Source organism: Python bivittatus, unplaced genomic scaffold (assembly GCF_059951505.1).
Source record: "Python bivittatus isolate LINGU-HERP-01145 unplaced genomic scaffold, Pbiv_v1 ctg000590_np1212, whole genome shotgun sequence".
Taxonomy (NCBI): domain Eukaryota; kingdom Metazoa; phylum Chordata; class Lepidosauria; order Squamata; family Pythonidae; genus Python; species Python bivittatus.
This window is the reverse complement of record NW_028277086.1, coordinates 25,708,507-25,732,897: the sequence shown is the minus strand read 5'-3', so window position 1 is coordinate 25,732,897 and position 24,391 is coordinate 25,708,507. Positions and strand designations below refer to the sequence as shown.

At 40.6% G+C, this 24,391-nt stretch overlaps 2 protein-coding genes across 2 annotated transcripts in view; one reads left to right on the top strand and one right to left on the bottom strand.

The window, feature by feature from the left end:
* The window catches only part of NBN (nibrin), a 40,822-nt gene extending 37,820 nt beyond the window's left edge, over nt 1-3,002 (bottom strand). Inside the window, exon 1 of the mRNA XM_007441279.4 lies at nt 2,875-3,002. Within this exon, the coding sequence (XP_007441341.2) occupies nt 2,875-2,911 (37 nt within the window). The 5' untranslated portion in view covers nt 2,912-3,002. The remainder of the gene's footprint in view (nt 1-2,874) is intronic.
* Nucleotides 3,003-3,909: 907 nt separating this feature from the next.
* Nucleotides 3,910-17,466, top strand: DECR1 (2,4-dienoyl-CoA reductase 1). The gene is made up of 10 exons (XM_007441278.4): nt 3,910-4,062; nt 10,098-10,297; nt 10,787-10,844; nt 10,959-11,045; nt 13,449-13,596; nt 14,672-14,771; nt 15,014-15,086; nt 16,320-16,466; nt 16,818-16,880; nt 17,323-17,466. The coding sequence occupies exons 1-10, from the start codon at nt 3,988-3,990 to the stop codon at nt 17,380-17,382; spliced, it is 1,011 nt and encodes a 336-aa protein (XP_007441340.1). The 5' UTR covers nt 3,910-3,987; the 3' UTR covers nt 17,383-17,466.
* The last annotated feature ends 6,925 nt before the right edge of the window (nt 17,467-24,391 follow it).

Sequence of the window (24,391 nt, the reverse complement as noted above, 5' to 3'; positions counted from 1 at the left end):
GAGAATGGCCGGGCGCGGCGTGGCGGGAGAATGGCCGGGCGCCGCGCGGCGGGAAAACGGCCGCGGACCACGTGTCCCAGGCAGAAAAATGGCCGTGGACCACGTGTCAGGGCGGAAAAATGACCGTACCCCGAGGCGGAGTTCGCACATCGAGGTAAATTTTTGCGGCCAGAGCTGGTCGTAACCCAAAAGGTTCGCTAGTAGATGCGTTCGTATCCCGAGGTACCACTGTATATGGACCTGCATTTGTGACAGCTATATGATACACACACACACAAATACGAACAGACTGCTGCAGAAGTATCCTTCTCATATCAAAGCATCCAAAATAAAAGTGGTGTGATAGCTCTCTCATTGTTAATTTATTTAATAATATTCAATAATACCGTAAAGATAATAATAGTAATAATAACTCAATAGATGGATAAAAATGCCAAATCCAGCCTAAACATCTGGCTGACTGTGTGACCAACAATAATTTATTAAACTTGTATGATCAAACAAAGAAAATTCAGTAAAATCAATAAAAGTTAAAAGATAAAAGTTAAAGATAAAAGATGGCAAATGCAATGAAAGGAGGGGACTCACTCTCCCTCACCAAAAGTCTGGGTGAGGAGTTATAAATTTGAACTAAAAAGAAAAAGAAAAAATTGACAAATATTTGTCAAGTTTATTATAGGATTTAAAAGCCCAGAAAATAAGAACAGATTGGAAGGACAGTTACTTGTTTAATACATTTTGTTTACCTTGCTTTTACATAATATATTTACATACCACTTCCTATGCCAAACCATCATGAAGCATGCAATAATAATTAAATGCACCTAACAGATAATATCCTAAAATCTAATACCCAATTCAAGAACAAATACAACATATTCATTTAAAAAGCGATGGAGATAAAGATGGCATGGGAGGCATCTCAGAGGGGAGAGCATTCCAGAACATGGGTGCAAACGTGGAACGCCCCCTCCAAGCAGTGGTCACGTGGCATTCAATGGATCTGGGTACATGGAGCAGGACTTCCCCACAGGAACTCAGTGAGTGGCCAAGCCTATAACTACAAGGCTAATGTGACTGGTACCCTGGTCCCAAGTTGCTTAGGCCTTGTATGTCATAACTCAAACCTTGAACCTGGCTCGGTAGCTCACTGGCAGTTAGTGAAGCAGCTTCAACAAAAGTGTAACATGTACACAGCCAAATGCCCCCTCAGCAAGGGCCAAGCACAAGTGTAGCCCTGCATGTCAGATAGATAAGATCAATGTGAGGTTACCAGGGGGTGAATAAATGCAACTAGGCTGTCCCTGCCCAGACAAGGGCACAGTTGGCATGCCAACCAAAGCTGGCAATAGGTACTCCTAGCTCTGCGGCCACTTGGGTCTCCAGTGACAACGATGACTTTAGGGGCCCTCCCAAAAGTTTCCTCTTCTCTCTGAGGAAACGCAGCCCTATTTTTTAAACTGGACAAAACTCCATAAATAAAATTTATCCTAAAAATTATTTTCAATCTTTCTCCCTCTACCAGCCTTTAAAGGACAAACACCCAACATGGGGCCTTATTCTAGTTTAATAAGCTTATATGTGAATTAGCCTCTTCCATACACAACCAATTTGCTGCTTTTTTTATATAAGTGGGGAAAGAAAGTAGGAAACTATGGTTAAGTCTATACTGTAAGTAAAATCAAGTTTGACTCCTAGTAATTTTATGAACATGTCCATGTTTGGGGCAATAATATGGAAGTGGTTTTCCACTAACTTCTTCTGGGATGTAGGGGGTGATTTCCTAGTTTAGCCTTCAGCCCAGGGATCACCTAGTGGTCTTCCATCCAAGTACCAATTAAATACTTACCTTTTTAAGATCAGCCAAGTTCAATTAGATGCTGCCACCTAGCAGGGTGAGCCACAAATTAGCAATCACACTTTAGCCTAGCATTTTCTGCAGACTCAGCCTGTTTCTCATAAGAAGACTAACAGATGGATTATGGACAGATTTTAAGAGATCCAATGCAAAAAAGACAAATCTGGCAATAAAAAGAGCAATATCCCCAAAGCAGTGGGGCTACATTTCATCTCCCCCAAAAAGCTCTGTTCCTGACCTTATAGTGGTAATCACTGACAATTACATAGCATTGCCAAATAAATAATTACACTGAATTCACTGGGGGTCATAACCCAATTTCTTACAACTTAAACTGGAATTTCTTATCACGGCTAACCACCTCAACAATGCAAGATCATCTCCACTTCTGAGGGATCATTCGCTCCAGATCATCTTTATCTCTTGCATTTTACTTCCCAAAGGTAGGCACGGGCACGCGCACATGCCCTCCTCTCTCACGTACTCCTAGCCCATGATCAAGGGGATTGTAATCCACGAAAGCAGATTCCAAAATAGATTTGATTTGCTGGTCTTCATGTGCACGGGAATCTGAATTTCAGCTGACTACTGCAGTTTCTTCATCTTACCAACTTGCTAAATTCATCTAGGTAGAGCATTTCTCAACCTCAATCAACTTTAAGCTGTGTGGACTTCAACTCCCAGAATTCCCCAGCTAGCAAGCTAGCTGGGGAATTCTGGGAGTTGAAGTCCACAGCTTAAAGTTGATGAAATTCAGAAACACCGGTCTAGGATGAACCAAAGCAATGCATAAACAGCAGGGTAACGGGCACCAAACCGGAATAAGTCCACGTATGAAAACACGTCCTCCCCCTGCTCTAGAGAAGTGCGATCTGACACGCAAAAGTCTGGCCGGCCGCTAGATGGTACCAAAGCACTCACCGCGCGTCTCTCTTCCTGCCATCCGGGGATGGTCCGGAGTGTTGCAGCCCAGACTTATTCGCCCTCCCCTCACCCACTTCAGTAGTCTTGCTTACCTCCTCCGGTCTCATCGGCCGGGCACAGTTTCCACATCCTAACCCTGGAGAAGAATCGAGGACGCAGCTCCCCCGAGCCAAGAAGCCAGCCCCCACGCCCGTCCCCCTCGCCCTCAGCCCACCAGGGAGGAAAGAACAGTGCGCATGCGCGCATGCCGAAACCGCCCTCCTCTAGATCGGGAGAACCCGGAAAGAGGGGACAGCGCCATCTACGGGCAGCGAGAGGAAAGGTTTCTCGCCGCGCCTGTAACGTGGCTCGGCGTAGGCTAAAAGGATTTTCGAAAAAATTCCCGGGAAGAAAGGCGAACCAGCAAAAGAAGCTACGAGGATGTTCCTTTGAAGGAATCAGGAGTCGAACCAGGCTTGGGGGAGACGTTAGTTTATTATTTTTGTGTTAGTTTATTAGGTTTTTTGTATTGTTTTTAAACATTTTAACAATTGTAAACCGCCCAGAGTCGCGGTTAATAATAATAACTATTGGTAGTGGTCAGCTGAAAAGTTTATTAAAATGAAAAATTATTTTAAAATTAAAATGAAGCAATTTTGCTCATGGGCAGGTTGAAAATAAGTCAGTGGTAGGAGAACCGCCAGAGATAAGGATAAGGATAAGGAATACGAGATATCTAAAAGAAATGCTTGAATTTCCCGAAAGAAAGATGAAACTTAAACCTAATCTAGAAACAACAAATAAATATTAGTATCTCTTTTTTTCTGACAAAGGAACTTGTTCGTGAGAGTCTCTTGAGAGAAGAAACAGACCTTTATCTCAGTGCTGAGAATGCGGATCTGCGCGTGAAGTTTACAAAATTGGGCTTGACGACAGGCGGGCTCTTTCTGATTGAAAATAAATCGAACAAATAAACGAATGCACAAGTAAAACAAACTCAAGTCCCAAGTGTACTTTTTTTCCTAGCCCAACATGTGATAAACGCTCAAAAGTAAGCGAAGAAATAGTCTAAGTCCTATGAGAGAGGATCCAATTTGCCTTCCGGGAGGGGCGTGGCCTGTCTGCCCCGCAGGAGGTGGGTGAACGGGTCTAGGGCTTCCTGCTAGGCCACGCCCCCGCTGTCCCGAGCAAGAAGGCCTTTCTGGAACGCTGCTGAAGAGAGGAAGATGGCGGCGCGGGCGCTGGTTCGGTGCCGTTCGCAGACCTTATTTGCCCCGCAGTTGTTTCTGGCGGGTGTGCGGGTAAGAAGCTCAAAACCCGTTCGTTCCCCTTCGGGCACGGCTCCAGTTCCCTGGGGGAGGCTATTTCATAGCTGTCATTCCCGATGAGTCCCGAAATAGCCCCCTGAGCGTTTATTTCCAAAAAAAGAGACCCTGGCAGCGCAGTGCGGTGGCAGTAATGAATTATACGCCGTGTCTGGACAGAGGAGGAGTAATAAAAGTTAAGTTTCTGCCCTCCCCGAAAAAATCCATACGTGTAACTGTTAGTAAAATTTGAAAGTTAGGATTCAGTCCAGCAGAAGAACAGACACGAAAGAACCAGCTGAGATTTTAAAGTTTTAATGGAAGCTTGCCAATAGAGTCAGCTGGGGTCTCGCCTTAAGACAGAGAAGACCCGGTCACACCCAAAGAAGGAGATTTTATACATGTTTCTTACAAAGAGATACAGCAATTAACAAATGATTGGCTGAAATTGGCATAAGTTTTGGATCCGCCTTATTATTGGGGGAAACGTATCTTCCTGGTGACCTATGGGTTGCTAGTCAGAGTTGGGGGCACCCCCCTCTGATCTTCTGGATTTTATTGTTTCCTAGAGTGCAGATGGGAGTCACTTTCTCCCATATCTTTAAGCCCTTGACACTTTGGGAGATAGGATGTCTGCCTAAAGCCTTTCAACATAACAGAAATGAGGGAAATGGGTGAAAGTTCACAAATATCAGATTCCTTGTTATCCCTTTCGCTTTCAAATGTAAGGAAATAAAGATGAAAGAAACTGGGAGCCCTTTTTCATAAGGTTTCATAACGATTGCTAACTCCTGACTTTCAGGAATATCAAGAAAGCATTCAGTACTATTTGTATAGGCTCAGTCGCCTATACAAATAGTAGGAGTCCTGTCTCACTGTGTTGGCAGGCTAGATCTGGTCGACTTTTCTTCACACATAGCTTGCCTAAAAATGTGTGCAGAATTAAGTTTGTTTTATGGAGTTATCCATCGTCCAGGATCGTTAATGGGGGGGACTGAACCATCCTAGTATAAGGTCAACACCTAAGCTTAATAAAATTAAATTTTATGAAAGAGATTCTTATTAATAACATTTCTTGTTCATACTCCTACAGCAAACTCTTAGAGTAGGATGGGTTTTTCAAAAGTTTGAACTTTGGCTGAGTAGTAGTGGGTTCAAAAGTCTTTGCTGATGTTGCTCAAATTAGCTCTGGCTAGGATTCGCTCCTCTCTTCTTTCTGTCACAAATAAAACTTGTGTAATTTAGCAAATTCTTTAGCTTACTGATAATCATTATCTTAGAGAGCACAGTGCTCCTGTAATATCCTTAGCAGCCTAGAATTTTCTTTTTTTCCCAGTTGACCCCAGTTTTGTTTACAACTTTATGTTCTCTTTGTTTATTCTTCTATTCATACTCTAAAATGCTTATATTGCATTTAAGTTGTAATCAATAAATACAGATATTATGATAATAATAACAAATACCTTTTGATTACAGAAATTCAAATAAACCAAATAATTTCTTCTGTTAATGGAGCCACTTAATAGAACAAGAAAAAAATTCCTCCTAAGCAGATGTATTACTGGGAATGTTGCCCATAAAGGCAGCTCAAATTGTGGGTAATACTATTTCTCAACCAAAAGAAGCAGCTTGCTAATAACTTGAAACCCCTCTGTAAACTGTGTCAGTGATTTTTTAAAGTGTAGATGATTTGCCTAATTTTTAGGTGGACTACTGTAGTTTATTGGTAAGGCTATTGGTAAGGATATTTATAGTCATCTACCACAATCCCCTGCTAACATCAATGATACTTTTATCCCACTTTTACCCATTCTTCTCAATTTAATGGTTGCGGGAAAAGGAACTCAGTTGGGCCAACTTGTGCAGTGTTCATATCTTCAAATTGCAATTTGTTCAAACTGATCCAATTTTTTTTACATGTGACACCCATCACAGCGTTCTTTAAACACTGAAGATTTGCAATCTCTTCCTTATTTACTTCCAAATTAACACTTCAGCAGAATAAAACTTAATTCAATGTTTATTTTTAATCACAGGCTATTTCTTTAATAGGGACTATTCTTTAACAGTCAGTAAAATGTCTTTGAATTACATCTTCTCCCAGCCATTTTCAGTCAAAACTAAACTATATTTAGTTTAGATGGTGAGGCAATGCTATCTGAAGCTGATGTCTAGGCTAGGTTTTCATTTTTTTTTTTTCTGCTGATAATGATTGTGTTGTGTATTGGGGATCTGAAAGTCCATTTAGCAGCTACAGAAGAATATGAGTTCATATGTGGATGTATAAAACAGAGTCCTCAAGTGAAGCATTACAACATGAGTGTTCGTCTCTCCAGTGACTTTCATAATATAATTTGCCTTATCTCTCCAATAATATTGGTTTACTCTTTCAACAATAAGATAAAGATTGCAATACTTTCAATTTTGTTCAGTTAACATATTAGTCATGCAAACAGCACATGATTAACTCTATTTCATGGACTTTGGGCAAGCATAGCTATAGCTTGACTAGATAATCTGATTCTGCAGATAATGGTGCTAACCAGCATCTGACTTCTAATTATCATTAATGTTCTAGAAATCTGTACCATTATTTTTAGCTTTATTCATGTTGATACTTTTGTTGATACCTTTGAGCAGTAGGTACAAATGGCTGTGTTCATCCCTTCCCTACCTAGGCAGTGGTCCATAGTAAATTGCAGTCTCCTAGCAGTAAAGATCTGGACTCTTGTTCTTCTACTCCTTCAGTTATAAGTGATGGAAATATTTGCTCCATGGCTTTCCATGCTTTTGCATGGTTAGATCATTTCTTTATTGCTATCCCTCACTAACCCCAAAATGGAATGAATAGAAATGGAAACAAAATTGCACTAAAGAGCACGGATGCCCTGAGTTCTCACCAAGCATCTGTAAAGGCACAAGTATCATGAGACAGGAGTATTTGTTCTAACCTAGAGAAGCGTGTACCTTACCAAGGGTGTATGTCATCTGGGATTCCTCCTTGCATTCCCATGGATTATTGTACTTGCCATAATTGTCTGTAGGCTAGAGTTCATCTGCAAGGTTCTTGACAGCTGTAGTTCTTGCTTCTGGATCTTTTCCTGGGGAAGCATCTGAAATGATGACTTCTAATGTGATGTTTAAAAGGAGAAGGGAATGGCAATTATTGTCATCTCTTCTTTTTCTGAGCCTCTTACTGCAAATTCAAGGTAAAGGAACATTAACACAATAGTTATAGCAAACAGGCTTGCTGCCTTTTCTACAGTGCCAAAAAATTCCAGGTTGAGTGTTCCTCTGCATACTGATTCAGCTGCTCCTTTCTCTTGAATTCTTAGACAGCAAAAATCCATTAAGTCTAGAAATTGTCTATGCACAAATGTGATACTTTGCTTCTTTTGTGCAGTTTTTGGAAGGAAAAGTTCAAGAGGGGTCTTCAGACATAGGAAACACTTGCCTCTGTCTGAAGGTCGTGTCATTTGCTCCTCACAAAAGCATATTTATCTGGACTGCAAAGCTGCTGTGTGAGCCAAGAAAAGGCACGGCTTCTTTAAAGAGTGATGAAACATGTTTTCCACTTTGGAGCTATATAGCTGCACTGCATAAATATCTAGGCCCATACTATTACAGTGGTACCTCGGTTCACAAACTTAATTCATTCCACTATTCTGGTCGCGAACCGAATCAAATTTCCCCATAAGGTTCAGTGTAAATAAGGTTAATCCATTCTGACCCCTATGAACATGGTTGCCAACCTATTTTGGTCACCAGCCGAATCAAATTTTCCCATAAGGTTCAATGTAAATAAGGTTAATCCATTCTGAACCATATGTTTGTTTTTTTTAACCATCTTTATTCTTCAAAATAGTCGAGATTGTCGACTTCGCCATCTTGTACTCCGAGGCCAGATCAGTCACACGAATACCACGCTCATGCTTTTCTACAATTTCCTTCTTCAATTCAATGATTATTTTCTTCAAAACCTTCTTCTTACCATTCTTGCTCTGCACTTTCTTGTTACCTTCATTATTGCTCTGCACTTTCTTGTCACCATTACCGTTCTGCATGTTCTTGTCACCTTCATTACTGCTCTGCACTTTCTTTTTACCACCATGCTTGCTCTGCACTTTCTTTGGAGCCATGCTGGATGTACTGTATGTGCTAAAAAGCACACCAAAAAGCTTCACAACAAGTGTCTGTCTGTGACCGCAATCTCACCTAGAGGAAGCCACGACCACGTGTCAGAGCAGGGAAGATGGCCGCGAGTCATGTTCGTCACCTGATGCAGAGTTCGCAAACGGAAACAAAATTTTGCGAACAGTGCTGTTCGTGAACTGAATTGCTCATGAACAGAAGCGTTCGTGAACCGAGGTATTACTGTATTTGGTAAGACAGATAGTCCTCGTCTTACAGTGACAAGTGGGACTGGAATTTCCATTGCTAAGCAATTCCTGCAGTCCCAGTTGCCATTGTTAACAGAATCCCATGGTCATTAGGCAAGGCAACTTCCTGCTGACTTCTCACAACCAAAATCAGTGGGGAAGCCAGCAGGAAGTTGCAAGTCCCAGGATGGCAATCAGGTAAGTGGCCGCTGCTGGGTGGGGGAGGGACTGAGGGGATGTGCAGGGGGTTGGGGAGGGTGTGAGAGGGTGCGTGAGAGGTGCCATGCAGGTTGGGGAAGGTGCATGAGTATACAGCATGGGTTGGGGAGGGTGTGTGGCAGTGCATGAGAGGCACTGCATAAGTTAGGGAGGGTGCGTAAGTGTGTGGCATGGGTCAGGGAGGATGCGTGGGAGTTTGCGAGTGGCTGGCGCAAGCACAGAGGGGTTGGGGAGGGTGTGCAGATGGGGGAGACTTACCCCAGTGACTTATGACTTTCCCTGCTGGCTTCCCCATTGACTTTCTGGGGAAGCTAGCAGGGAAGGTTGTAAATGGCAATCACATGATCACGGGGTATGCAGCAACCAGTCATAAGCGCGAACGGGTTGCCAAGCACCCATATCGTGATCCCATGACCACAGGGTTGCTGGGACAGCTGTAACTCCAAGGACCAGTCATAACCACCATTCATTCAGCACTGTCGCAACTTCAAATGGTTGCTGAACAAATGGTCGTAAGTTGAGGACTACCTGTAAAAACATAAATATAGCATAAGTTCAAAGCAGCTATAATAAAAAGTACTGCAAGAAAAAAAAACAAAATGGCTGCTAGAGTAATTTCAGGATTGTATTTGTTCCTGTGCCTTTCAGGAGCCAATCTTTTCTAAGGAAAACATTTAATAAGAACCCATACATTTGAATGCACTGAACTGTTTTATTTCACTATATTCCTTGGGGCTTCTTTGTGAGAAAGAATGTATAAGATTGTGCTGAAGGGAATGGATTCGAGGTGCACTTTTCATTCATTCCCAAGTGGAGAATAAAAGAGTCGCCAATGTGCTGCTGCTTGTATTTGGCTCAGTCTCCAAAACGTGGAGTATCCTAGCTTTAAAACCTCTGGATGTGGGGGCGGGTGGGGATGGTGTCTTCTGGAATGCACTCCTGTCCCTCTGCAGACTATGTTGAACTTCCTCTGGAGCATGATGTTCCAGGGGGCAGTTCAGAGTTGTCAGAATAACATCCTCCAAACAAAAAACAATGAAAGGACATCATTTTGATGCACATTATAAACAACGGGAGCATTGGATCAGTTATGAACTGAAATCTTACTTTGTCAAATATTGTTTGTTTGGTTATGGCTTAGTATGTTGTATGAACCCAGTTCTCTTTTATAAAGCATTTTACACTGTTCCATAAACCAACAGTGATTTGTTGACTAAACACCGTTAAGCAAACCATGCCTTAATGTCATGAGTGAACTCAGTCACTGGCTTTGCATATGTTTGTGTAAGGATCATGGCTACATAAAGCAGAATGCTTGAAAACATTTATACACATTAGCACTTGTTTATTATTATTGACTGTAGCAGCTGTCTTGGCGCAATATCTACAGTTGAAAAATACCTCTAGGTTAAAATAATCCTTTTTCTTTTTCAGCGTTTCAGCCATGGCAGAAACATACTATATCAGACTGGCAGTCTCCAAGGAACCATCTTCTCACCACTTCAGAAAGTGATGTTGTCACCAGATGCTTTTCATGGGAAAGTTGCCTTTATCACAGGTGGCGGAACAGGCATTGGAAAAGGGATGACAAGCGCTCTCTCTAATCTGGGAGCAGAATGTGTTATAGCAAGCCGGTAAAAACAAATAAAACGCATTGCAGCTCCACATTCTTGTTACTTCCCACTCATTCTGGTTGGGTGAAAAATACAGAGTCTTCCTTGCTGGACAAGCCCTTGTTTTTTCTGTCTGATGTTGTATACTGGATAAGGCACAACAGTGACAGACTTTTGCTATAGGCGCAGAGAAATTCCTAAGGGCATGTCGGCCTCTCCATTTTCTGAGGAAATCTCTCAATTCTCAAAGCACCTGAGGTGGCCTCCTAAAGACTCTACGATTAGGCTCTGAGTCCCTTTTGTATGTCGGTATGCTATGAATTAGCACATAGTAACCATTTTAAGGAACAATATGAAAAATCCGTAACTGCATTTTATAAAGCATATGATATATATATATATATATATAGTATCTTTTTGTAGCTCGCCAACAAAAAAATTAGTATTTTATAAGGAAGATTGTTATGTATGTTATAAAAACTCAGTTATATAATTTATAACTATTGGCAGGAAACTTGATGTATTGAAACAAACGGCAGAAGAAATATCTTCTAAAACTGGAAATAAGGTATTAAAAATTGTTATTATCTGTGCACAGCCTTTGAAACTAGAATGCAAGACTATATTTTGAATTCTTGTTTAAACTTTTTTTGCTGCTGTAATTATTTTACTGTATTACCAGGTTCATGCAGTTCAGTGTGACGTGAGAGATCCAGCATCTGTTACCAGTGCAGTCTCTCAATTAATTGATGTGGCTGGGCTTCCTGATGTAAGCAATTGAAAACTTTGATTTCTTATCGCTGAAAATATCCTGCATGATATAACAGAAGAGAATGACCTAAGAAAACTAGTCAAGCAAAAGGCAATACAAGTTGCCTTTTATTGTAATTTCAAAAGTAATATGAACTCTCATGTCTATAGTAGTTGATAATACCCATAAAACCCCATCCAATGAAATGGGTCATAATATGATTTAAGATCAGCAAACCAGAATCTCATGAGATTAATATATCAGAAAACTAGTCAAGAAGATTCAGGGAGGAATTGCTTCTTCTCTCTTAACTATATGTATCGCCAGTAGGAAGTTTGACTTGTATTATGGGCATACCCTCTGTAATGTATTCCCAGACCACTTTCCATATTGATAGAATTTTCTGCAAATTGTTTTGGGCAAAGATCTGGCGTGGTTTGTTTATATCAAGAGGTTTAACTTCTGGACTGAGAGTCATATGATCTTAGAGTGACATGTCAGGATTTGTACTTCAAAACCTTGATGTAGCCATGACAGAAACTAATTTTGATTGCTTTTAATTTCTATTAAATATAATTTAATAACTATAACCCTAACCATTGAAATTTTTGACTTTTGTTAGAAGGTTGGGACGTGTAGACATTTTTATATATTAAGACATTTAGAAATATTTTTATATATTAAGACATTTAGATGTTTAAACATTTATCTTTATATATTGTATAACATGAAGTAAAAGCAGGCCCAGCAAAATGCCAATATTCCCTTTCCTGTATGTATGGTTGACTTCACTTTAGATTATCAAAAGGTTGCATTCGTCCCAACCTTCTAACACTGATAAAGGGGATATAATACAACAAATATCACGCACCATTTTGTAGGCCATTGTGTAATTTAAGTAAACATCAATGCAGATTTTGCATGTGGAAAAAGTAAGTACACCTCTATATTTATCACTGCTTCAAATAACTATAATTAGAATCAGGTGCATTAGATCAGGTGCAGATCAATGATTAGAACATGGTTAGAGAGGATCTGGGAGGAACTTGTCTTATTTAAATCTCAGACATTTAGTTTGATTTTTTCTTTGTTGTTGAAGTGTGTGGTATCACCTATGCCTAGATCAGAAGAGCTTTCTGAAGCCTTCAGAAAGAAGGTTATAGATGCCTATGAGGGTTTTAAGAGATCGCCAAATAATTGGATATAATCATTCCATTGTGTGGAATAACTGCCAGTTTGCCCAGGCCAGGGCATCCCAGCAAGTTCAATCCGAGAGCGGAATGCAAGGTGCTGAAAGAAGTCTCTAAGAACCCCAGAAGTTCATCGCATGACCTACAGGTAGCTCTCACCATTATTGATGTAAAAGTGCATGAGTCTACCATTAGAAGCTACACAAATTAGATCTAAAGTTATATGAGAGGTGTGCCAGGAGGAAACCTTTGCTGCCCTGAAAGAACAGCAGGGCAAGACCAACAGTTCATCAACACCTAGGCAAAGAACAGGACTTCTGGAACAATGTGCTTTGAACAGACAAAGCAAAGCTAGAGATATTTGACCACTGCTTAGCGAAAACCAAAGAGAGCATTTCACCAGAAGAACCTGATGCCAACTGCATCATGCATGATGGTGGGAATGCTATGGTTTGGGGCTGGTTTGCCACTGTGAATTCTTCATTATACCAGAGGGTGCTTGAGGATAATGTGAGACCATTACATTATTCTGTCAGAAGATTGAAGCCCAACTGAAAGTGGACCTTGCAACATGGCAGTGATCCTAAACACTTCAGTAAATCCAAGAAGAGAAGGCTAAGAAGGGAGGGAGGGAGGAAGGAAGGAGAGAAAGAGAAAGAAAGAAAGAAGGAAGGAAGGAAGGAAGGAAGGAAGGAAGGAAGGAAGGAAGGAAGGAAGGAAGGAAGGAAGGAAGGAAGGAAGGAAGGAAGGAAGGAAAAGAAGTGGAGGGTACTAGAATGGCCAAGTCAAAGCCAGGATCTAAATCCCATCGAGGTGCTGTGGAGAGATTTGACACAGGCTTCACATGCAAGAAACCTCTCAAACATTGCACAGCTGAAAAAAAAATTCCTTCTAGTTGATGTCAGAAACTGGTAGACGCTTATAAGAAATGCTTACTTGAAGTTGTTTCTGCCAGAGAGGGCAATACCACATATTAGAGCCAAGGGTATACTTACTTTTTCACATGACTATATTGAAAATTGTCTACAAGCTTTTAAAGCTGGAAATATTACTTGACAGGATGACTTTAAGCTTTCTTTTCACTGCTACTCTTCTGTTTATGTAGAAATTGGTAACTGATTATTTGTTTCTCTCTCAACTTTTGCTGCATCCTCTGAAAACACTAACAAGTGATCTTAGTAAGCTGAAGATCAAATTTAATACAGATCTAAAGTGTTTTTCTTTATTTCAGGTTATAATAAATAATGCCGCTGGGAATTTTATTTCTCCTTCTGAACGCCTTTCTGCAAATGCATGGAAGACTATCACTGATATTGTTCTGAATGGTACTGCTTTTGTAACTCTGCAAATTGGAAAAGAATTGATTAAAGCACAAAAAGGTAAACTCACATTGATAAACACCACCTTTCGTCACTGAATCCAAGTGATGTCTATGTTTATTTCCTGGCAGATGTCTGGAAATTTCAGTTTTCAGTATAGTTCACTATTGTGAAAACAAGCCTCATACTTTGTTGGTTAAAAACAAACCCTTTGGGGAAGATGGGGCAACTTTCTCTACCTGTCCACCTTCTGCAGGGGAGGAAAAGAGCCATCTCACAATCATCGGGTAGCAAGGAAGAGCTGCCATTACCCTGTACATTCTGCTTATAGATATAAAAGTGTGCAAAGTATGTAGGCATGTTTATGGAATGTTAGGCAGTTTTCACATAACCCTTGTAACATGAGGATTATTGAAAATGACTACCACTTTTTATCATCATTTAACTCCTATAAAACATCTTGGCTTTGTCTTGCTTGACTGTACATGCCAAGCAAGACAGGAAACATTCTGCATCACTTTTATATAGCTGCTTAAATATCATTTCACAACTGCCATTTAACTTTATATTTCCAGTAACAGATGTTCAACATGAAGTGTGCATACTTACTGATTAACTAAACTGTGGTCAAAGGTATGCTATGTTTCTGTTTTAGTAACAGCTGGTCAACAAAACTGCAGCCGTTGGAGTTGAGTTGCAAAGTAAAGAAATAAAAGATATAAATTAATTCATTTAATTGTCTGACAGATGGTGGCTCATTAGTAAATCACAAATAGTACAAATAATAATTATTAATTTTTTAAGTATCTACCATCTTTTTTTGTTGCCAAAATTGTGCTGGAAATGTGGGTATGAATTCCTGGTTTCAGATTGTATTCTTTCTTAACTTTTTTGAAATGGAGCCTTCTAAAGTCCACAAGATGGAAAACTGAAATTACTGCATTGTGTATATCTGTATGAATGTATGCACAGATATATACATATACATCAAGGTGTAGATTTACAAATTCAAATGCTGTTGTCTAAGCGTTGACTGATAACTCATTATTTCTACAAGAAACATAAGAAAAGCTCAGTCAGCTGTCAGGTCAAAGTTATGACTTATAGCCAACATTAGTTTTCCTGAATTTTTCAGGGGCAGCATTTCTGGCCATTACAACAATCTATGCAGAAAGTGGGTCTGGGTTTGTAGTGCCGAGTGCTTCTGCCAAAGCAGGTGTAGATGCACTGTACAAGTGAGTACTATTTAAAAGTGGTTTACTTTCTCTTGATATCTTTGATTCTTTCCCTTGAGAGGTACATTTAGCTGTTTCCTTGCTTCTCCTTTAAACCTTGAAGACTTTAAGATATGTTTATATAAAAAGTCACTCACTTTGTACAGAACCATAGACTCTGCTCATTTAGCAGTCTTATGTTTTGTTGCTTTATTTATCACCTATGGATGCAGAAGACTTAATTAAATTCTGCTGATTTCTAGGTCTCTTGCAGCTGAATGGGGCAGATACGGCATGAGATTCAATGTGATTCAGCCAGGTCCAATAAAGACAAAGGTACATTATTAGCCATTAAGAAGTTAACTGAGATCCTTGCAATGACCAGAAGCACTGCCCCAAACAGGGTTGGTTGTGGATGGCTGTTACTTTGGCCCTGGGGACTGGTATACTGTGTCCACTTCTGGGCAACAGAAAGGACAGTGACAAACTGGAGTGGTCAGAAGAGGGCTACCAAGATGGTGAGGAATCTAGAAACCAAGCCTTAGGGAGAATGATTAAAGGTACTGTGTATGTTTAGCCTAAAAAAGACACGATTAAGGGCCAGTATAATAGCAGTCTTTAAATATCTGAAGGGTTGTCACACAAAAGAGATAGTAGATTTAACCTAGGGGCAGAACCTGTGGATGGAAATCAGCCTCTCCTTCCTTGGAGAGCCAGAAGGCTCTTTGATTTACCAAGAAGCTGTAGGAGATGAAGTGAATGAAGCGACGCCTAGAGTGACAATGAAGAAAAACGAAAAGTGAGTCTGAGTGATCACAGCTGCCTTGTCTAGGAGCGTACTGTGGCCATAAGAGTGGCAGAATTAGGGAGGTACTTGCAGTTCCTGCTAAAGCAACAGGGGGCCACTGCCCAGCTCTGGTTGGTGTACCATTTGTACCCTTTCTTGGTCCAGGAGGCCCTTGTCACCTGGTGGATAAATCTATATAGCTGCCCACTGGAGATTGCCTTTGAAGATGGCAAGAAGTCCAGAATATAGCTACAGATGTGCTTCCTGATTCAATCCAGAGTGGTGCCTTTACCTTTAAAGGTCTAAGTGGCTGGACACCCAGGTCCCTCCAGGGGCTGTTTTCTTGCCCAGATTTGGATTGCCCTGTGCTACCTCTGAGGGAGGGTAGGTTGAGCGTTCCCTCCTCACATGAAGTGAGAAAATGGGAGGCCTTCTCAGTGGCTGCCTCTATACTTTGCAACATCTTGCCCCCTGAGATGAGGAATGATTTAAGCCAGTTATTATATTGCCAAGGATACTTTTACCAATGGGCAGCTGCAATTACAGGCAAGTGCAAATGACTGCATTTCACCTTTTCTGCTAATCGTGAGGACCTTTTGGAAATGGTGGGAAGGGTGGAGCAGTGCTTCCTTGAGATCGCTTTTTTTCTGTTATGTTACTGTTTTTGTTTTGCGAGCCATGAACTTTCTTGCTGTATTACATTAGTTGTAAATATAATACGTTCACCCAAGGGCTGTAATGGAATTTTAAAAGCAACCATTTTTTCCCCTGTTTTTCTTCAGGGAGCATTCAGCCGCCTGGACCCCACGGGTGTATTTGAGAAAGAAATGATCCACAGAATTCCTTGTGGCCGCCTGGGAACCGTGGAAGAGCTCGCCAATCTTGCCACCTACCTCTGTAGTGATTACGCCAGTTGGGTTACTGGAGCAGTAAGTTGATCCTGGGTGCATGAAGCTCACCGCTGCTCTGTTTGAAAAGTATAATTACCCACAAGTGCCACCTGATTCCTTTAAGGCATTTAATGCCAGCATTTTTATGGGGCTCTGTGGGCTTGATGAGAATGCTTTATGAATCACTCTTTAACTTTTTAAAAACTACCTACGGCCTAGTGGAAAGAATGCTTTTGGGCAAATTTAGTACAGTTCAGTATGTCATAGAAGTCAAGTACTATAAAGGTATTTCTTCTTCTACAAAAGTTCTTTAGAAGTGATACAGAACTAAACTAGTTCAGCTGATAATTTGAGTTTCTTAATGAAAAAAACTCTGCATTCATATTACAGGTCATTAGAATGGATGGTGGTGAATATGTGTTTATGGCTGGAGAATTCAATGGTTTACAGAAGGTAATAATTTACAAGGAAGACCTTGTAATAGAATGTTACAAGGTGGAAAACTCCTATCGGGTGTTGTAATCAGTCAGACCTGCCCTTGGTTCTGCTACACTTCCCATCATATTTCTCTTTTTCCTCCCAATGTCAGCATTTCATGCCTGGTAAAAACATCTAGTCCTCATTAGGCTATTCCCACCTCTACCCCCCTCCCCAATTAAGAGGTATTTTTCCTCTTAAAATTTCAATATATTGCTATATAAATTTTATTTGAATACTAAGCTTAAGTCCCATTGATTTCACTGGGGAAAATATAAAGATATGTTTGGCTTTACTGCTGATTGATGCAATTTAAGGACATTTTCCCTGGCTGGGCCATACCCATTATATTTACATATTACTTGATGATAGAAAAAAAATCAGCATCTCAACTAAAATGTTTTCTTTTCTATGCTAGGTCACCAATGACCAGTGGGATATAATGGAACAAATTATAAGAAAAACAAAAGGCTCGTAATTTACATTTTTGTGTGATTTTTTTAATGCAGATTATATCTAATGTGTACTGTAATCTATAAATAAAATCCACTAATGCTGATAATTATGCGTATGTGTATCCAGTTTAAGTTCACAAAGCACAATATTGCATTCTTCGTAAGTAACGTAACAGACATACACAAATCATTAAATGTTAATACATTCAAGAGCTTATTTAGCTATATTATTTTTTGTGGTCAGCAGCCTAACTTCAGAATGCGCATTTCTCTTTTGTTTGCATTCTGGTTCTAGAATCTTAAGAAGGCAGTTTAGTATAACAATATTACCATTTAATATCAGGCTCGTGAGACAGCACGCTGCCTTTTCAGCCTTCATTCATATCAGGTGAAAATCCGACAGGTGTCCATAATCCTCTTGAAGGAATTGCATTTGAATTACAAAGATAACATGATATAGTTATTGTAGCTGTAGCATTGGTAAGAAAATAGTGAAAAATATACAACTACTATGAAGAAAGCTAAAGATGTGTTTATTTGGGTTAGAGGAAATATCACATCACAGTCTACATAAAGGAGAAATTGTACTATTTAATAAAGAAGTTGAAGAATAGGGAGAGATTAAGTCTGAGAGCTCCTACATTTGATATAGAAATGGGAACTCCCAATCTTATTTTGATCTTATGCTGACAATAATTGGAAGGAACAGCATCCACTAGAGGGGACCATAACACAATATTCTAGTTATAAATGCCTGAAAATATTTTACAGTTTGTATCACATTCTCCTTGATTTAAAAACACCATGCAGACTTCAGTCTGATGCAATGAATTAAATTCCCATGCCATCTTGAGCTGATGCTGTCATGATTTTATGATGCTGACAATTACTGGAATGCATCTTTTAAATGAAAAGAAGTGTGTGAATTTTGGCAGAAACGTTTTATATGATCACCTTTTGGATGTTATAGGAACAGATGGAATGACAGTTCTCTTGCCTCGAATTTGGCACTTAGGGCATTGGGGATGGAGTGGATTGGAACCTTAAATCTGTGATTGCTGGTGTCTGCATTAATGGGCAACTGCTGAATTCTAACTTTGTCACAAACTAAGAACAGAATGTGGTTAAGCAGGTTGAAGCAGACTCCGTTCTCAATAATTGTCATTGCATTATAAGAAGTAAACTAAGTAGTCTGTAAGAGAAACCTGAAACTATCATACACTGACTTAATTTAGTGACCACATTCTTAATCAAGAACAATTGGAGACTTGCTGGCTACATTTTCACAAGAACTTATTTTATTTAACCTTGTTTAGTTTGCTCTAGCTTATTGTCTTGTGCTAGCCCACTTGATTTGGTTCATTTGGTCATGATTTAATTTATTGTATAAACCCAGAAATAGAATAATTCTCTAAACAAATAAATGGATGTGAGAATCCAGCCTCAGAACAAACCGTTCTGTCTAGCTTGGCACTGTCTACATCAGGGAAAAACATTTGACCTTCCTTGTGTTGTCACATGCCAGTTTCCATCACTTCCAGTCATCATGGCCAGTAATAGAGTTCAAAAATGTTTGAAGGCCAGATTTATCACTTTCATTCTAAACTGATCAGAAATAGTTCTCCAGGATTTCAGTCAGGAATCTTTCTCAGCCTATCTGCTGATACTATATACAGACCTTGGAAACTTACCTGGAAAGCATATCTTCCATCACTAAGCTGTAGTGTTTTCCTTGTATGGTGCTGACAGAAAGGAAAACTAATTGAAGAATGGGATCATTCTTGAGTGCATAATTTATTTTCTTTTAGATAAATTAAAGTGTGTTTTCCTACATGACAACCAGGAAAAGCAGTGCAATTGAGAAAGACTGTAGAGAGATGAAAGGATAACAAATTATGCCCTGCTTACCTGGGCGTCTGTCCATGGAAGACATCCCATGGTATACAGTCCATCACTGTTACCTTTATGCTTTCCACTCCACTTTGAGTTGATCACATTCTTGGAATAGGATTTTTTTTCTTTCATGTGAAGAGTTGGGATGGAACACCCAGCAAAATATATCGTGCACCCTTGTGCTTTAATTTATGGTAATAAAATATACTAAGATGAAATGGTAATTAATATTCCAATAGAAGAGAATATCTGTAGCTCGGAGTTGAACTACCAAGTCCTTGGTGTTCTCTGAGCTTGGTTGTTTTCTTGCAGATATTTTGTTACCCGAGTAGGTATTATCTTCAGTGCTAGGAAGGAGTGGGGTTTATATACAGTAGCTGGTAACAACCCAAAACACCAGAAAAAGGAAACAGATCATCTATACAACATCTTTCAACAAAATGGATATCATGGCTGATGTGGGTCTTCCGGGCTGTGTGGCCGTGTTCTGGAAGTTTTGGTTCCTAATGTTTCGCCAGCATCTGTGACCGGCATCTTCAGAGGACAGGAGCACAGACAGGAGCAGTTCTCTCTGTGCCCAGAATGATGTGACCTTTTGTGGGTATTTATACAGATCAGCGGGGGTGCCTGCGGGGGGGAGGGCGCTGTGGGTTAATGAGTGGCTGCTTGTTTTGGTGATCAGCGTATGTGTGTATCTTCCTGGGGGTTAGGCAGGGTTTCCAAAATGGATATCCATGCAACTTTTATCAAAAAGTGCTGACCATTCAACCCACTACAACGCAACCAACACATGCTATGAAAAGGACAACACAGCCATACATCAAAACGTCTCAGAAACAACCAAGAGACTATTACAACCACATGGCATCACTGTAGAACACAAACCAACTAAAGCCCTCCCAAATAAGTAAACCAAAAGATCCAGTAGCCCAAGAACTAAAAACAGGAGTCATCTACAACATACAGTGTAAGGAGTGTAACAGCCACTATGTAGGGCAGACAGGCAGAAGATTAGCAGAGCGCATCCATGAACACCAACTAGCAGTCAGAAGACAATGAAAACTCCTTAATCTCACAACACATGGACAAATTCAACCATAGTTTCAACTGGGAAACTGTCAGCATCCTAGACCAAGCTAAATCCAAAAACGCGAGGGAATTCCTGGAAGCTTGGTATTCAGGCAAGGCAGCCATCAACAGGCACATAGAAATAAACAACATTTACACACCATTCAAAAGAGACAATAAAAAAAGCTAAAAAGGAAAGAAGAAGACCAGAACATCTGCCAGCAATCAATATGCAGATAAGCAGGGATTAACACCAGGATTAACACCAGACAAACAATACCCTAATCAAGGAACTACCAATTCAGACAAACAAACAAGCAGTAAACAACAGGCCAATGAAGGAACTATCAAGGAGAAAACAACACCCCCACCAACACTGTCGGGGCAAGCTACTGTATGTAAACAGAGAGCAAACCCCACTTCCCTTCTAGCACTGAAGATATTACCTAGTTGGGTAACAAAACATCTGAAAGAAAACAACCAAGCTCAGAGAACACCAAGGATTCCACAGTAATTAATATTCATTGGTCTGATTTCTGAAGATTCATAGCACCAGCTGCTCTATTAAATACCAGTGGGTTTTGTAGCCACACAGTATTAGCAAAAATTAGGGCACATATATTTAGATCCCCTTCATGGATCACTGCCTTGTCGTGGCGAAGGGGCTTGCGTAACTCAGTGAAGCCATGAGCTATACCGTGCAGGGCCACCCAAGACGGACAGGTCATGACAGAGAGTTCTGACAAAATGTGGTCCACTGGAAAAAGAAATGGCAACCCACTCCAGTATCCTTGCCAAGAAAACCCCATGGACAATGTTAAAAGGCTAAAAGATATGACACCGGAAGATGAGCCCCTCAGGTCGGAAGGTGTCCAATATGCTACTGGGGAAGAGAGGAGGGCAATTCCAAGTAGCTCCAGAAAGAGTGAAGCGGCTGGGCCAAAGCCGAAAGGACGTTCAGCTGTGGATATATCTGGAAGCGAAAAGAAGGTCCGATGCTGTAAAGAACAATATTGTATAGGTACCTGGAATGTAAGATCTATGAACCAAGGCAAGCTGGATGTGGTCAAACATGAGATGACAAGATTGAACATCGACATCTTGGGAATCAGTGAACTGAAATGGATGGGAATGGGTGAATTTAATTCGGGTGACCATTATATCTACTACTGTGGGCAAGAAACCCTTAGAAGAAATGGAGTTGCACTCATAGTCAATAAGAGAGTGGGAAAGGCAGTAATGGGGTACAACCTCAAAAACGACAGAATGATCTCAGTGCGTATCCAAGGCAAACCATTCAATATCACAGTCATCCAAGTCTATGCCCCAACCACTGATGCTGAAGAAGCTGAAGTTGACCGCTTCTATGAAGACCTACAACAACTTCTAGAACTAGCACCAAAAAAAGATGTCCTTTTCATCATAGGGGATTGGAATGCTAAAGTAGGAAGTCAAGGAGTAATCGGAATAACAGGCAAGTTTGGCCTTGGAGTACAAAATGAAGCAGGGCAAAGGCTAATAGAGTTCTGTCAAGAGAACAAGCTAGTCATAGCAAACACTCTTTTCCAACAACACAAGAGACGACTCTACACATGGACATCACCAGATGGTCAAAACTGAAACCAGATTGATTACATACTTTGCAGCCAAAGATGGAGAAGCTCTATACAGACAGCAAAAACAAGACCAGGAGCTGACTGTGGCTCAGATCATGAGCTTCTTACTGCAAAATTTAGGCTTAAATTGAAGAATGTAGGGAAAACCACTAGACCACTCAGGTATGACTTAGATCATATTCCTTGTGAGTACACAGTGAAGGTGATGAATAGATTTAGAGGATTAGATTTGGTAGACAGAGCGCCTGAAGAACTATGGACGGAGGTCCGTAACATTGTACAGGAGGCAGCAACTAAAACCATCCCAAAGAAAAAGAAATGCAAGAAAGCAAAATGGCTGTCTGATGAGGCTTTACAAATAGCTGTGGAAAGAAGGAATGCGAAAAGCAAGGGTGAAAGGGAAAGATATAAGCAACTGAATGCAGATTTCCAGAGAATAGCAAGAAGAGATAAGAAGGCCTTCTTAAATGAACAATGCAAAGAAATCGAGGAAAACAATAGAATGGGGAAGACTAGAGATCTCTACAAGAAAATTGGAGATGTCAAAGGAACGTTTAGTGCAAAGATGGGCATGATAAAGGACAAAAAAGGCAGGGACCTAACAGAAGCAGAAGAGATTAAGAAGAGGTGGCAAGAATACACAGAAGAACTATACAAGAAAGATCTTAATGTCCCTGATGTCCATGCTGGTGTGATCGCTGAGCTTGAGCCAGACATCCTAGAGAGTGAAGTCAAGTGGGCCTTAGGAAGCACTGCTAACAACAAAGCTAGTGAAGATGACAGTATTCCAGCTGAGTTATTTAAAATACTAAAAGACGATGGTGTTAAAGTGCTGCACTCAATATGCCAGCAAGTTTGGAAAACACAACAGTGGCCACGGGATTGGAAAAGGTCAGTTTACGTTCCAATTCCAAAGAAGGGCAATGCCAAAGAATGCTCAAACTATCGCACAATTGCACTCATTTCACATGCTAGCAAGGTTATGCTCAAAATCCTACAAGCTAGGCTTCAGCAATACATGAACCGAGAACTACCGGATGTACAAGCTGGGTTTCGAAGAGGCAGAGGAACTAGAGACCAAATTGCCAACATTCGCTGGATCATGGAGAAAGCACGAGAGTTCCAGAAAAATATCAACTTCTGCTTCATTGACTATGCAAAAGCCTTTGATTGTGTGGATCACAACAAACTGTGGCAAATTCTTAAAGAGATGGGAGTACCAGACCACCTTACCTGTCTCCTTAGAAATCTGTATGCGGGCCAAGAAGCAACAGTTAGAACCGGTCATGGAACAACCGATTGGTTCAAAATAGGGAAAGGTGTACGACAAGGCTGTATACTGTCACCCTGCTTATTTAACCTATATGCAGAGTACATCATGAGAAATGCCAGACTGGAAGAATCACAAGCCGGAATTAAGATTGCAGGGAGAATCATCAACAACCTCAGATATGCAGACGATACCACCCTAATGGCAGAAAGTGAAGAAGAACTAAAGAGCCTCTTGATGAGGGTGAAAGAAAAGAGTGCAAAAGCTGGCTTGAAACTCAACATTAAAAAAACTAAGATCATGGCATCTGGACCCATCAATTCCTGGCAAATAGAAGGGGTAGAAATGGAAGCAGTAACAGACTTCATTTATCTGGGCTCCAAGATCACCGCAGATGGAGACTGCAGCCATGAAATTAAAAGACGCTTGCTCCTTGGGAGGAAAGCTATGGCAAGCCTAGATAGCATATTAAAAAGCAGAGACGTCACCTTGCCGACAAAGATCCGCATAGTCAAAGCTATGGTTTTTCCAGTAGTAATGTATGGCTGTGAGAGCTGGACCATAAAGAAGGCTGAGCACCGAAGAATTGATGCCTTTGAACTGTGGTGCTGGAGAAGACTCTTGAGAGTCCCCTGGACTGCTAGGAGGTCAAACCAGTCAATCTTAAAGGAAATCAACCCTGATTGCTCATTGGAAGGATCGATGATGAAGCTCAAGCTCAGATACTTTGGTCACCTAATGCGAAGAGAGATCTCTTTGGAGAAGACCCTGATGCTGGGAAAGATTGAAGGCAAAAGGAGAAGAGGACGGCAGAGGATGAGATGGTTAGATAGCATCACTGAAGCAATGAGCATGAAACTGAGCAAACTCAGGGAGGCTGTGAAGGACAGGAAGGCCTGGCGCAATATGGTTCATGGGGTCACGAAGAGTCGGACACGACTTAACGACTAAACAACAACAAATATTTAGATGCTTAATTATAGATTCTTCATCTTGAGTAATGTTTGAGTCACTCAGGATTAGTATTTTGATCAATGTGAGTATTGATCCTATATTGCTGAATATCTACTATGGTGAATAGAGGGAATATCCTATAAGATGAGCTTTTCCAAAAGCCATAATCATATAACAAGTTCCAGTGGCTTATTGATGTCTGAAGAAACGCTCCTAATGTTAGTACAAATT

Bases quoted from the DNA above. Each gene is read 5' to 3' on its own strand.
- DECR1 (XM_007441278.4), top strand. From the start codon at position 3,988: ATGGCGGCGCGGGCGCTGGTTCGGTGCCGTTCGCAGACCTTATTTGCC. The intron at 4,063-10,097 runs GTAAGAAGCTCA...TTTCTTTTTCAG, and splicing joins TGTTTCTGGCGGGTGTGCGG to CGTTTCAGCCATGGCAGAAA. The intron at 14,772-15,013 runs GTGAGTACTATT...GCTGATTTCTAG, and splicing joins GGTGTAGATGCACTGTACAA to GTCTCTTGCAGCTGAATGGG.